Below are 15,930 nucleotides of genomic sequence, written 5' to 3'. Positions count from 1 at the left end.
TAAATTGGCTCAGAAATCACTGCAGGCAGTAATTACCTTCACTCTGAAGAACATTTAAGGATAGCTCAAATACGTGTTAGCAACTTTAGTAACTCCTCTTAAGAAAAAAAAATCAATTGGCCTTTTGACCCTCATTGTAAACACTAGCATTGAGATCAAAAGCAACTGCAGTGCTTACGTTTTAAAAAGCCTTTGGGAACTTAACTGCCACAAAATTAGTTCTTTGCTAAACCAAGGGTCTGCCAGAGACCACGCTGGGTAATTTTAATTTATCAGATTAGATGTACAAGTAAATTGCAAACAGAAACAGTTATCTACCTAATCTGTGCTACAAAGATTACTGTCCTGGCAAGTCTATTAGAGTGCTTGCCAGGATGCTTTAGTGGTGCTAATTATGCAGTGTTTCCCTTGATGCTCCTCTGGCTGCTGATTCCAGATAAAAGGCGATGTGAGACTGATTTTAACATTGTTGGGTTCGCCCCTTTAACATTAATCTGCCGTAGATTTACCGTGTTCCTTACACACTTTATAACATCTCGCAATCATCTGCAATTAAGACGCTAAACAGGTCCACTTTTAAACGCGGTGGTAGCCCCTCGCCATGTTTTATTAATACATGAACGCACTATAACATTTGTGAACCGGAGAGTGTGGGTTACTCTGTTGTTTTCCAAGTATAAGTCGCACTTAACGATTTGAACTAAGTAATGTCTTTCAGTTTTAATCAGTTACTACAATGTTAGGCGGGGATATCACCAGCAATATTGGAAAATTGCTGTCAATATAAAACGCCTCCACATGACTAATGAAATAACAACCACGGTAGCAAGTGGCTACTGTATGAAGGTAATACTAACAGCTAAAAATATCTTAACCACAGCAGGAATTCCCATTCAAAGAGAAGCTACAAATATGTTTTGGAACAGGTGCCCATTTTGGAAGTCCCGAGGCTGTCACAATGTGTGCTTGCGTTGCCCTGCAGTTATTTAAGCTGCCTGCCACCATAATGGTCCAGAGATGTGTAATGCTGTCTTGTTGCTAGACCCACTGAATTACGTACTGTGCTGGACAGCACTTGTAGGAACTTCTTCCAGGGTAATGGCGAGTTAGCAGTAGCTCCAGAGCAACAAGCTGAAGACCTCTGGTTTAGAATATTAACAGTACTTAAAGAAGAAAATGGTTTTTCAGGTCTCATAATACCAGTAAAAATTGTTTGAGCTATGGTAAATTGTGTATTTTAAAAAATACACCTCAAACATTGGTAGAAAATCGTGCAAGCTCAGCAGCCCATGGCCTCACCCACAGAGGCTGCGCACACAGGATCTGTCAGGCCGCTGTGGCCGCCATTTTGTCCAGGCACCCTTCGCCAAGTCCTGTGTTCAACATGCAGTGCGCATGGACTTCGACTGTACACAATGGGGGCTAGTCACAAGCATGGCAAAGGTCATGCTAGTGTGCACAAGCCCTGCTTTGTGGTCCACAAACCCCTGGCAGAATCTATTTTGTTTACATTTTAGTCCTTGGAGTGTTTCTCTGTAGCCCTCAACCTCAGTCAAGAGACTGGGGATGCTCCCTCTGCCACTTTACAGCTCCTACTTGTTTTTCAGGCTGTGGGAACCAAGCCTCCCATGCCGTACATGTGGCTGGAACATAATTTATTGTTGTAGCCAGCAAATCAGATTTCTGGATGGGGTGATTGATGGAAAAAGTCCCTTAGTCAATCGGATTACATTATTTATTTAAATTTAGCCTGCAGATGGTATGGGTACAGAGGTTCCCAGACCATCTGCAGAGATAGTGTTAGAAATTGGGTTTTTGGTTGGCAGTCAGGTTACCCCCTGTCCAAGCAAGAACCCTCACTCTAGTCAGGGTAAGTCCTTTGTGTCAGGGCAGGCCCTCCCAGCCCAGGAAGACCCATTCAAAATGCAGATGTATGCAAGTGAGGCTGAGTACCCTGTGTTTGGGGTGTGTCTGAGTGAATGCACAAGGAGCTGTCAACTAAACCTAGCCAGACGTGGATTGTAAGGCACAGACAGATTTAAGTGCAGAGAAATGCTCACTTTCAAAAAGTGGCATTTCTAAAATAGTAATATTAAATCCAACTTCACCAGTCAGCAGGATTTTGTATTACTATTCTGGCCATACTAAATATGACCTTCCTACTCCTTTCAGATCAGCAGCTACCACTTCCGCAATGTATGAGGGCAGCCCCAATGTTAGCCTATGAAGGGAGTAGGCCTCACAATAGTGTAAAAACGAATCTAGGAGTTTTACACTACCAGGACACATAAACTACACAGGCACATGTCCTGCCTTTTACCCACACAGCACCCTGCTCTAGGGGTTACCTAGGGCACACATTAGGGGTGACTTATATGTAGCAAAAGGGGAGTTTTAGGCTTGGCAAGTACTTTTAAATGCCAAGTCGAAGTGGCAGTGAAACTGCACACACAGGCCTTGTAATGACAGGCCTGAGACAAGGTTAAGGGGCTACTTAGGTGGGTGGCACAACCAATGCTGCAGGCCCACTAGTAGAATTTAATCTGCAGGCCCTAGGCACATATAGTGCACTCTACTAGGGTTTTACAAGCAAATCAAATAGCCAATCATGGATAAACCAATCAACAGAACAAATTACACAGAGAGCATATGCACTTTAGCACTGGTTAGCAGTGGTAAAGTGCCAAGAGTTCAAAAGCCAACAACAGCAGGTCAGAAAAAATAGGAGGAAGGAGGCAAAAAGTTTGGGGATGACCCTGTAAAAAGGCCAGGTCCAACAGGTATCTCTAGGTTTTACCCCTTTCACTCCCACCCTGATACTTTTTAATTGCTAATTTTTCAAAATCAGTTGAACAGATTATTTCAAGACATGCAAGGCACTTTATTGAGAAAAGATCTACTTTCACTGATTTTCTATTCAGTAATTGTTTTTTTTTCTAGGTAGTGAATCATTTTTCTGCACTGATTCCCATACGTTTTTGCCCAGTATGTCATCCTCCTACCAGTTCCATCTAGATTTCAGAGATCCTTTAAGATGTCTTTGGACCAGTCACCTATATCGAAATAGCTATTATAGTTTCATTTTCAAAAAAAAAACCACAATGAACACAAAAGAAACAAATACTATTTTTAGGTCTTGTCTGCAACAGTGCATGCATTCTCACATACAAGGGGTACTATTTACAATAAAGGGCTTTAGAGCCTCCACCCATTGATTACTATTTGGTGGCTTCATTGTCGCTCTTCTTTGCTGCCCCCTAATTGGCCAGCACATGCCAGGCATCATTTCCTGTTCTTTCCAGAAATTATGAACCAAGCGCAGATTGATTAATCTTACATAGTGTTGGTGCGCTGATCGTGCTGTGATTGAGGTACGTGTTTCAGGACACCTCCTTTGTTTCCAGTTCTTGTGATGCTTTCTCCACTCATTCTGCTTTCAAACACATTTGTACATTGTTCATCTACACCTGCATCTTTTGGCTTACTGACACAACAAACACAAAATTACGTTTTAAGTGGGTTGGGTTAATCCATTATAATATATCAATGCCACACTAACAACAGATTTACATCTTCATGATTCTTGCCGTGCACACCTATTTTTTGCCTTTCAGTCATTCATCCCTTTTATGAATCATAGCTTTGATTTTGAGTTTGATTCCTTAATTAACTTGCACCTATAAAGCTACTACTCTACACCACTCTACTCTACACTACTCCACACATCTCTGCACTGGGCCATTCTACTCTACTCCACTTCACACCACTCTGAAGCACTATACTCTGCACCACTCTACTCTGCACTATGCCACTCCACTCTGCTCTACTCCACTGCAGTCTACTCTACACCACTCTATGCCATTCCACTCTGTGCCACTCCACTCTATGCCATTCTTTTTTAGGCCACTTCACTCTGCTCTATGCCTCTCTACTCTGTCACTCCACTGTAAAACACTCTATGCCTCTCCAAGCCACCCTATCTTGCCACTCTTTGTCACTCCACTCTATGCTACTCTACTCTACACCACTCTACTCTTTGCCTTTGGAAATCTACTCTACTCCACTCAATAGTATGCAACTCTAGGCAACTCCACACCATTCTACACCACTATTTGCCACTCCAATTTACACCACTCCACTGCACTCCACACACTCTATGCCACTCTACTCTAGGCCACTCCACATCCCTCTATGCCACTCCCTCCACTCTACGCTAGTATATGCCACTCTATTCTAAGACACTCAACTCTACTCAGTGCCACTCTTTCTACAACACTCCACTCCAGTCTATGCTACTCTATGACACTTAACTCCACTCTGTTCCCCTCTCCTTTATGTCACTCTACACAATGGCATTAACTTTTAGCCATGCTAAGGAGTAGCACACTGCTGTACAAAGCCATTGGCAAAGTCAATTGCTCTAGCATGAGAGAGAGCTATTGGCTTTGCCAGTTCTTGTTTGTGGCTGTCGCATTTTCCTAGCTAATAAAGCAGCAGAGTACACAAACATGGGCAAGGTCATTGTATTCTTTGCAGAGGCTCTGTTATACTTTACCTTTTAACGAGGTTAATTCTTCATTTGATCTGTTAAAAAATCTTGGGCTATGTGAGTACATGTAGAGCAGACAAGAACATCTGAAACGGAAAATCCTGGACTTATACGGAAACATAATTGCAAGACTAGGCCACTACACAATTTTACCTGAAAGCCAGACTTTATGCAATTTATAGACATGTAGCGAGCTCAGGCTGTTGGGGTTCTGCTGACTTTGCAACCATTTTTTGCCGTAGTGTTTTAAACTGATATTACAGTGTTACTTGCTGATGAATAATGCATTTAACAACGGAAATATCATTTTCTCGCCAGCACTTTGTCATGTGTAACTAAATTGAATAAACAAGTGGATTTTGCACTGTAGTGGGAGATGTGTTTGACAATTTCGTTCAGTATTTTCCATCACATCCATTACTCTTGCTTTGCCTTTCTGCAGAAAATCCTATTTCCTGTAAGAGAAGCTATGTGTAGTCTTTTTAACTGCATTTCTTCACCAATAATGGCTTCCTGGACTTGCAATCTTGAAACCTACTTTATTGGACATTGAACTGATCAAACTCTGCATCTGCTGCGCGGATTTCATTACTAAGTGCTGTGGAAGAGAGGGACCAAGCTAACAAAGGCATGCTTGATTTTCTGTGCTGCAGACAAAATAAAAATTTGCCTGGCAATATCCAGGACTTTTTTCAGTAATTTGAGTCCAAATTAGGTATAGCATAAAGGTGCTTTATGGAAGCGTTGATACTAATTCTACCTTTGCCTCTACTCTGTGGCTATGCTCATAATGTTATCGCCATGAAATTGCAGCATGTTTCGGTGAATTAACGGAAAACATGATTGGGGCTTTGGTTACAGGCCAAGGCAAAATTGAATTTATGTCGGCATAATATCTTGGAATCTCCAGTATTCATGTTATGCTCGTTCAGTGAAATGCCTGTGATTACGGCACTGTTCCATGTCGCATATTTGAGTTTTTTGAGTCTTAATTCCTTCTTGGGAGAACAGGAACAATGGAAAGGTACAGAACGTGAGTGGCAATTGCGTGCATCACGCACAACTGTGCATCATTTTTTTTTATCAATGAATTCCCCATCACATCTAAAATGGACACAATTATGAATTTCATACTAAGCAATAACGCAAAATGTTAGACCGGCATTTCCCGTAATAACAAATAATTTCGCATATTTTGGGGGGCATTTCGTGTAAATTCTGCAAAGGAAAATATATGAAATTTGCGAAGGCCACCAATGGAACTTTCCTACACCGGTAACGGAATCATAATGAAAGTGTAAGGGTGCACCTGTGCAGCAGGTGCGCACGTGTTTTTTTTTTTTTTTTGTTCCCTGGAGTCTCCTCAGTCTGTTTGGTTTAGGTGACAGTGTGAGGTAAGTCTTAATCACCAGGGAACGCCCACGCTGCATATTTGTGGCCTCATGAATGTTGCTTGTGCTGGTGGAGACCTTTGTGTATCTCCCCACAACCCTAGACAAAAGGGAGTTATCCTTCGGGGTCCCATGAGCCTACGGGATGGTGACAGCTGTTTCTTAGTTTTGTGGTGCTTAGATGCACCCAGGCGAGATGCCCACTGTCCACCCCATATAAACTGAAGTCCAGAATTTTAAGCACATCAGGGGCCCTTCAGGATAATGTGTTTTTTTAAACGTTGTTCAAAGTTACGCTGAACAGGTTGAGATATTTACACACTGCTAAATCCCTATTACCTAGGGTTGGGGTACATAACCACTTCTAGTAAATTCCCCCTAATCTGAATTCCCAACTTGAAAACAAGACATGATATGAAAAAAAGTTCATTTAGTACACTAAAGTCCACCTTTTGCCTTTTTTCAGGGCATTTCCGTCTGCTAAGTTTTTGCAGGTTTGACCTGTCGAAACTATCAGGGGAAAACTGTGTAATAATCATCACATAACTTAAAATTCCAATTCCTGTGCAAACGTTTCTACCTGTAATTACAAACTCTTGGAAACATAGACTTACAGCTAGAAAAAGTTAAATAGATAAGGCACTTTAGACAAGGTTCCACATTGCAATTACCAAACACACTAAAGCGATTTCAGTGATCACTTCTAACAAACGACCACAGTGGCACACCTGTCAACAAATTAGTCTAGAATTTCATAGACGATGTATTAGGCCTTACATGTTTTATAGCCTATCCTCCAATACGTTGCAATTTAAAAAAACAATAACATGTAAAAAGTCTTTGAGGCTCTGCTCCTGTGCTGACAACACTGGGCGCTTGATAACAAGTTTAGGACAAAAATTCCAATCCTAGTGCAATCAGACATGTGCACAGAGACCTGATTTACAGGTTCTGTGCTAATTATCATGACCCTGCAGTTTTCCCCTGACAAATGTATGAGGGGAAGGGCCATAAAAAAGGCGAAGGATGAGGAATCCTCTGTGTTAAATATCAATTCTACATGGTTTGCCTTTTTTTTCCAAGTTGAAAACTCATAATTGGAGGTATTTACTCATACTCACATTAGTTCAGGGTCATATGGTTGTTCTTGGCAACAGTTTTCATTGTGGTACCCTACTTTGGTTAACATCTGTGCACAGCTTTGGCAGAAGTGCATAAGGGTATCATAAAATAATTAAATTGGGATTTACCATTTTAAGATCGATGTCAACGTAGATCCTGGAAGGCTACATCCACAACATAATTTTAAAATAGCCACTTGCTATCTAAATTCATTGCATGAAAATTTATCGCAAGAGGGTGTTTGGAAATCCGGAATGGATGCAAGCCTCCTGTGTCTAATATGAGCACCCTGTTGTACTCCAGTTCTATCATTGTAAACAGTGTTTTAGAAAAGACATATCAAACTACAAATTGTTAGTAAAGTGAGAGTGTGATAGGACTGAAAGGAAGTACAGTTAGTTTAGCTTAGTACAGTGTGGCCTGCACGTCACAAGTTTGAATTCTGACATGTGTGACTCAGTATTTCATTAGCTGAAGTTACTATATTGCGGACCATCAAGGTGCATAATAATACCACCTGTTATGGTAAGCTTCCATTGATCATACTGATAAAGAAACCGAGAGTACGGAATGTTGTCTAGACTGGGCTACTGCATACAGGGACCATGAGTGTCTTTTTAAAAGCTCCCAAATTGTGTCTATTTTTAGATTTTTGGGCTTTTCAAGAAGAAGATTCCATGTTTTGAGAGCCTGGAAAAAAAGCCTCTTGCTTAGATGTGTTCCTCACCCCAGAACCTAGGGTTGCACCTAAATCCCTGCGTCCGGCTTCTAGATTCTGGATGCTTCATCTGCTTGGACCCCATCATTAGAATACCCTGCCTCATGACATTTGTGCCTGCTACAAACGTTTTGGCTTTAAACCAGTCTATGGGGCCATCTCATGAAACCGAAGGAAGAATACATATGATGCATATCACATTCTCAACATATCTAGTCCATCTTGAAGGTATGCCATGAAACTAGTGTTTTTGTTTCTTTGTTTTACTGACCATCTCTTTTGCAAATCAAAATCTATATACAAATGGTTCAATCAGCTTCTCCATGCCTTATTTCCTAACAAAACTACAGCTGATGCTATTTACTAAATCTGCCCTTACGCTCAACATTTCTGTAGGAAATGTCAGAGTGCTCATGTCAAATAATTCAAGTAAAGAAGATGTAAACAAAAGCATATGATATTCTGAGCTCTGAGTCACGATGCCCATGTTTTGCAATTTTTGATTCAAAGTATTATGTTCCAGACCTGCCAACTTGTAAATTAATTTTACCTTGTGAGTAAGGGGTGGGGCCTTGGAGGGGGCAGAGCTTTGTGCTGAGACCTACCTAAGAGGCACTCTGCCCTCCACCAAGCCCAACGTCCCCCCCAAAAAAAAACAAAGTATCACTGAGGCTGTCACTTATATCCTGAGATGTTTTCACACCGTTTAATGGACTTTGGCTGCTTACTGCCTCCAAAGACAAGCAGAAAAGACACTTTGGGGGTCATTCTGACCTTGGCGGTCCATGACCGCCATGGCGGAGTGCGGCGGAAGCACCGCCAACAGGCTGGCGGTGCTTCCTGGGCGATTCTGACAGCGGCGGTAAAGCCGCGGTCAGAAAAGGGGAGCCGGCGGTTTCCCGCCGGTTTCCCTCTGGCCCAGGGAATCCGCCATGGCGGCGCTGCTTGCAGCACCGCCATGGGGATTCCGAGCGCCTTCCCGCCAGCCTGTTTGTGGCGGTGTCCACCGCCGGAACCATGATGGCGGGAAAGGCTGCCGTGGGGCCCCTGGGGGCCCCTGCACTGCCCATGCCACTGGCATGGGCAGTGCAGGGGCCCCCTAACAGGGCCCCACAAAGATTTTCACTGTCTGCTGTGCAGACAGTGAAAATCGCGACGGGTGCCACTGCACCCGTCGCACCCCTTCAACTCCGCCGGCTCCATTCCGAGCCGGCTTCATTGTTGAAGGGGCTGTCCCGCTGGGCCGGCCGGCGGTCTTCTGGCGGTCGCCCGCCGGCCCAGCGGGAAAGCCGGAATGGCTGCTGCGGTCTTTTGACCGCGGAGCGGTCTTTCGACAGGAACCGCTTGGCGGGTGGCGACCGCCGACCGCCGCGGTCACAATGACCGCCTTTGTGTATTGGTTTCATGTATGTCTTTCCTACCACCATGTTTTATTGGTTCCTGACCAAGTGACTGTGTGCAGGGAGCCAACATTGTGTGACATGCTGTGGCACCGTGTGATTTTGCAAGCCTGATGTACCAGTACCATATAGACTGTGTGCAATCATGCTTTCATTACTGCTGTTACCAGACATATCACAGCTATAAGTTTTGTAACAAATATCAGCAGATTAAACTTACTCATATTTATCAGGGAGTAAATGTCCGGTATGTACTAGAGCATACAGATTTTAGTCAACATACACCAAAATCTGCATTTAATCCCCCCAAAATTCATAATTGGGTGGTATTTATCGCACCTGATATATTCTGACTGCACAGAATTTGACTTTATCTGGCGAGGAAAATATCACACAGATTACAGGGCCACTTGTAATGAGATTGTCAGTGTTGAACTTTAAATGTAATCCTTTGGAACAGTCAGACAGAGAAGAATGTTCACCCATGCAGCTAAGACGTGAGTGAATATAGGAAGCTCAGCAAACAACATGGAACCCTGCACCCAGGGATTTCTGAAGCCTCAAAAGCAACTGATTATTGACTGAAGTTGCTGTTAACTACTGCAGTGATGTACAGCAAAATTTACAATGTGCTCTACCGCTTTGGAAACACGGGGGAGAAAGTGCTTAACTTTATCAAGTTGGAAAAATTATTCTGTCATGGTTCGTACTTGCATTTCCTTCATTCCAGTGTTCATCATGCCCTCTGAATTGAAACCCATTTCACAAAGTCAATTGTGTGATTAAGAATGTGGGGCAAGAATGTTTACCAGTCAGTTTGTAGTCAAGAATGTTTACCAGTTGGTTTGTAGTCTAAATTTGACGTACCCAATTATTGCCATCTCTGATTTGGTGCTGAGTTTGGCAGACGGGTAAATCCATCACAAATGTGACAGATAGCCCATCTGTCATATTACGGTCTTCATAGACTATTATGGGATTGTAATATGTTGGACAGGATATCCGTCACGTTTGTGGCGGAGTAACTCCCTCCACAAAATTCTAAATCAGGCCCTTAGTTTTGTAACGCTGAGGTTAACCCTGAACAAGTTATTTTTGTGTATAAAAGAAACATTTAAGTTTTCAATCTGATCATTCATTAACTCTAAATAAGGGCAGCTCTTTAGTATGCCTGGCACTACCCTTGCCACCCCTCGCCTTATGGACAGACAGGAACTGAAAAAATAGAGGACTGCCAACATTCCAATTAATTGTTTTGTGGTTTCTACACCTTACCCTTCTCTTAGCCATTTAGAAGCAACAGGACACCAGAGGGGCTGCTGAGCAATCAGCCAGAATGGCTCTGGCACCCAACTTGAGCTGTCTTTTGAGAGGTGTATGAACAGTAATCTCTTAATGGTCTGGCCAGCCAGTAAGAACAGCTATGGGCAAACTTAACCTCCTTGGACTCTTTGCAGTGCAGGAAGCCACAGGTAGCCCAGGTCTTTGGGGCCTAACTAACAAAACCATTTAATGAGAAGGTGTGTCTTACTGTAGGCTTAGCTGTGACTTGCACCTGAATAGCAATGCCTTATTCATAGTGCATTGTCTGTGAGTAGACATATTTTACTACAGTCTTTCCTTGAGTAAGACTTGTTTAGGTATGACTCCTGTAGACAGGAATGAGTAGCAAAGTGATGGTTACCTATAATGTGTGCACTGTCGGGGGCTGCATGGGGAAAGGGTTAATTATGCTACAGAACATTCACTCATTGTCTAGGGTATTGTTCATAAAAATATACGCATTTGAGCCAGACCTGGACGGAAAAAGTGATGAGGCATGAAGGCATCTGGGATAGTTTTGTTATGCATTGCTGCATTTTTTTAGCACTTACTGCCCCTGTTTTGGGCACTGAACCACTTGCTTACAAAAGAAGCATGCTACGCCACGTACGATGTGTAACTAGAAGAATGTTGTCTATGTTTTGATCCTATGTGGGAAGTGTTTCCATGTTGTGCTTGGCGACCAAGAGGTGTGATTATCGTTGTTAGACCCGACAACCTTAGGGTGGTCATCCTGCAACTTTTTACCTGCCTATCTTCACTTTTCCGACACTGTTTTTGCTGGTTTTAGGACTCTGCACTTTACCACTGCTAATCAGTGCTAAAGTGCATATGCTCTCTCCCTTAAACATCGTAACATTGGTTCATTCCCAATTGGCATATTTGATTTACTTGTAAATCGGTAGTAAAGTGCACTACATGTGCCCAGGGCCTGTAAATTGAATGTTACTAGTGGGCCTGCAGCACTGGTTGTGCTACCCACATAAGTAGCCCCTTAACCATGTCTCAGGCCTGCCATTCCAAGGGTTGGGTGTGCAGTTTAACTGCCACTTCGACTTGGCATTTAAATCTACTAGCCAAGCCTTAAACTCCCATAGGGCAGGGTGTTATGTTGTAAAAGCCAGGACATGTACAGGTGTGTTTTATATGTCCTGGTAGAGGAAAACCCCTAAATTAGGTTTCCACTACTGTGAGGCCTGCTTCTTTCATAGGCTAGCATTAGGTCTGCCCTCACATACTGTTTGAGTGGTAGATCCTGATCAGAAAAGGGTAAACAGGTAATGTTTAGTATGGCCAGAATGGTAACAGAAAACCCTGCTTATTGGTGAAGCTGGATTTTATATTACTATTTTAGAAATGCCACTTTTAGAAAGTGAGCATTCGTCTGCACTTAAAATCCATCTGTGCCTTACAGCCTGTCTCCACTCCACATCTGGGCTGGGCTGGTTGACAGCTCCCTTGTGCATTCCACCCAGACAACCGCAAACACATGACACTCAGACACATCTGCATTCATCTGCATACTGAATGGGTCTTCCTGAGCGAGCTGCAAGAGTGGAGGGCCTGACAATTACATTTCAAAGGCTAGCATTAGGCCTGCCCTCACACAATGGAATGCCAAACCCCTACTGGGACTATGGCAAACAGACCTGTACTGAAAGGGGACCTTGTGCACTTCAAACCCACTCTTTGAAGTCTCCCCCACTTCAAAAGCATTTTTGGGTATATAAACTGGGTCCCTGACCCCAACAAACTAGACACTTCTGGACCTGAACCGACAACAGGTCCAGAGGAACTGCCTGGCTGCCCAAAGAACTCATCTGGACTGCTTTGCTGTGAAGGATTTCTGCCCTGCTGTTGCCCTGCTGCCTTGCTGGCCTCTGACTTTCCTGAGAAGGGCTTGGATTGAGCTTGCCTCCCGTTTTCTGAAGTCTCGGGGCCAAAAAGACTTGGGGGGTCATTCTGACCCCGGCGGTCTCAGACCGCCGGGGCCAGGGTCGGCGGGAGCACCGCCGACAGACCGGCGGTGCCTCGCAGGGCATTCTGACCGCGGCGCTTTGGCCGCGGTCAGTGCAGGAAAACCGGCGGTCTCCCGCCGGTTTTCCGCTGCCCGTCAGAATCCTCCAAGGCGGCGCAGCATGCTGCGCCGCCTTGGGGATTCTGACACCCCCTACCGCCATCCTGTTCCTGGCGGTTCGCCCGCCAGGAACAGGATGGCGGTAGGGGGTGTCGCGGGGCCCCTGGGGGCCCCTGCAGTGCCCATGCCAATGGCATGGGCACTGCAGGGGCCCCCGTAAGAGGGCCCGCTTGTATTTCACTGTCTGCATAGCAGACAGTGAAATACGCGACGGGTGCAGTAGCACCCGTCGCACCTTCCCACTCCGCCGGCTCGATTACGAGGCGGCTTCATTGTGGGAAGGTCGTTTTCCCCTTGGCTGGCGGGCGGCCTTTTGAAGGCCGCCCGCCAGCCCAGGGGAAAACTCAAAATACCCGCTGCGGTCTTCCGACCGCGGTACGGTATTTTGGCGGCTCCCGCCGGGCGCGCGGTGACCGCGCCCGGCGGGAGTCAGAATGACCCCCTTAATCTCTTCATGGAAACTCCTTGTGCACCAAAAGTAGATACACAGCCTGCCGGAAACAACGCACAGCCTGCCCTGCAACAAGAAAATTGCTGCAGAGCCGAACTGGAACGGCACAGCCTGACTTCTAGAGCGAAGATCGATGCAGCCCCTGCATTGTGACCAGAAATTCAACCCACAGCCCTACTGGATCGCCGCACAGCTGACCCGGAATGATGCAGCCAGACTTCCTGAGTGAAGAATCAATGCAGCGCCTGCCATGCAACAGAAAATTCAACACCTCGCCTACCGGATCGACGCAGTGTCTGTGACTTCTTCCCGGACACCCAGGATTTTCCCTGCATCGTCCCTGGGCGTCAAAAGATCCCTGCATCGCAGTGAGGAACCAAGTCTGCGCGCTGGATATCGACGCAAAGCCCCTTGCAGTGTGGAAAGAAACAACACATCATCTGCGCCGCATCGGAAAATCTGGTGCACATCTTATTTTTCCACGCATCTCCTCCTCTGCGGTCATGGTGCGTGTATTTTTTATGTAAACCAGGTACTTTGTGTGATCAAGACACAACTGTTGATTTCTAAGATGTAAGACTATTTTTAATCTTGCAAAAGTGATATCTCAACTTGTGCTTGTTGAATCTTTATCGTTTTGACCTTAATTTAACCGGATAAATATCCTTTATTTTTCTAAACCTCTGTGATGTAATTTTGTTTGGTTTTCTCTGTGTTACTGTATGATTTTTTGCACTTAAGCTACCAGAGGGTGGAACAGGATAATTTGGATTGTGTGTGACTTATCATGACTAGAATTGTGGTCCCTATTTGGACAAAGGTGAATACCTCTGCCAACTAGAGACCCCATTTCTAACAATCGTGTCATGGGATGCAGTGAGTAGCAGTGTGTTGGATGAACAAGTGTGAAAGGCAGGCATGCAGTTTTGTGGTCTTCAGTATGCTGGCAGGTTTGAACAGCTCTCTGCAGGTCCTTTTATTGTATTTCATATGATATGGTCTGTTTAGTTGCTTACTGCACTGGATTGTTCAATCTGAGACTTGGGCCCAACTTTATGAAGGCCTTCTGCCACTGTTGCATCACTTTTTGTGATGCAACGGTGGCGCAAACCAATATATCATATTTATGAAGCCATGCAAACCCACTTCTCGTAAGGCAAGGCAGCATAAATGGAGTAAGGCGAGGCAGCACAAATGGCTGCGTTGCCTTACACTGCGCTAGGGAGGCATTCCATGGGCACTGCGATGGGTGTTACCATGCAACACCCATGGATTTGATGCATCCCAGATTTAAAAAACCTTGTAAACCTGGGGCTCTGCCCGAAACCTTATACCTCCACAGGCGAGGCACAACAATTGAAAAATATAACGATTTCTCCTCGTTCCTTTCTATGTATGCTGCAGAATGCAGAAAGAGGAAAACGCCTCCCAGGATTGTTTTTGTTTGGGAAGACACCCCATGGTGCAAGGGTGTTTGGGGTTGGTGCTAGACAGTGAAAAGAGTGACAGCGCAGGGACAGGAATGCACTGTATGCCATAGATACAGCACATTCCTGCCCTTTCCTTTGATGCAGGACAGCACAGGAAGGGTTTAGTTTTCTGCACTGCCCTGCTCTAAAATCCCCAAAATCTGGACCCTTGTGTAAAGTTGCGGTCCTGAGCTGGAATGGTTGGAAGGAGAGAGAAGTGGAGAGATCTGATCTGTACCTCTGAAAAAAGATGGGACGCCTGTAAGATCATCAGAACTATTTGGTGTAGGTAGTGGGGAGGGTTAATTGCCAGCCTGGGTGGGGAACAGGGCCGGCCTGGCAATAGCGGGCATTGGGCATTTCCCAAGGAGGCTGGAAGGGGAGGCCAGTTTTGCTGCAGTGAGGCCAGTTTTGCCACTGGGGGCTGGTTTTACAGCAGGGCTGCTAACTCAGTATCCAGTAACAAAAGCAGCAGTGCTTCACACTTGCCTTCCCCCCTCCCCAAAACCTGGGGGCTGGTCTGACAAAATTGCCAGGGCTGCTTTGGGTTCCCAGTCAGTCCTGGTGGGGAAGTGTCTTTTCTATCTCATGTTGTACATTTCCTTATATTTTGTTTTCTGTTGCGAGATTTATGCTCAGGTTTTTATCTTTCCACACAGACATTGCAGATGGGCATCAAACACTTCTCTGGACTCTTTGTTATGCTCTGCATTGGATTTGGAGCGTCTATTCTCACAACAATCGGGGAGCATATAATCTACAGGCTGGTCCTACCAAGAATCAAAAAGAAATCCAAGCTAAAGTACTGGCTTCACACAAGTCAGGTAGGTTCATTAGTTGTTCATAGATATTATTAGGTAATGCCTGCTTTCATAAAAGATTTACTGTGATACTGTAAGGAGAAACTATCCTTTTGATATTTAGGGCCAGATTTATCTAGGTGTCGCATTACAATTGTGTCACGCATGCTGTCACAAGAGCAATACAATACCTAAGTTAGATTTACCAAGCAAAGCAAGGCCACCTGTGTTGCTTAGCAAATCTAGAGTAACACAAGCCAGTGCAAGTCGCTGCCTTGCCTTACTCTGCCAGAGGAAGGTGTCCATGGGTGGCGCTTGGTAGTTCCCATGCATCCACACATGGATTTTGTCTCATTCCGAGATTTACCACTACTGGTAAACCTCGGAATGTGTCAGAATGCTACACCTTCCAAGGTGAGGCGCAGCAAGGAGAAATGTCTCCTTGTTGTTTCTTCTTTCTAAGTGTGCTGCATTTTGCAGCATACTTAGAAGGAGGAAAAAGCCTAAGAGGATCTTTTTTGTGTGCAGGAAGGTGCCCATTCCTGCATAAAAATAATCCTGCGTGCCACG

The 15,930-nt window shown here is 44.7% G+C and overlaps 1 protein-coding gene across 1 annotated transcript in view; it reads left to right on the top strand.

Moving 5' to 3' along the window:
• The window catches only part of GRIN3A (glutamate ionotropic receptor NMDA type subunit 3A), a 748,999-nt gene that overhangs the window by 639,743 nt on the left and 93,326 nt on the right, over nucleotides 1–15,930 (top strand). The window contains exon 7 of the mRNA XM_069239855.1: nucleotides 15,220–15,384. Coding sequence (XP_069095956.1) covers nucleotides 15,220–15,384 — 165 coding nt within the window. The remainder of the gene's footprint in view (nucleotides 1–15,219; nucleotides 15,385–15,930) is intronic.

This window comes from Pleurodeles waltl, chromosome 1_2, assembly GCF_031143425.1.
Source record: "Pleurodeles waltl isolate 20211129_DDA chromosome 1_2, aPleWal1.hap1.20221129, whole genome shotgun sequence".
NCBI classification, from domain to species: Eukaryota; Metazoa; Chordata; class Amphibia; order Caudata; family Salamandridae; genus Pleurodeles; species Pleurodeles waltl.
Note: the sequence above shows the minus strand (reverse complement) of the source record. Positions and strands in the feature narration are given on the sequence as shown.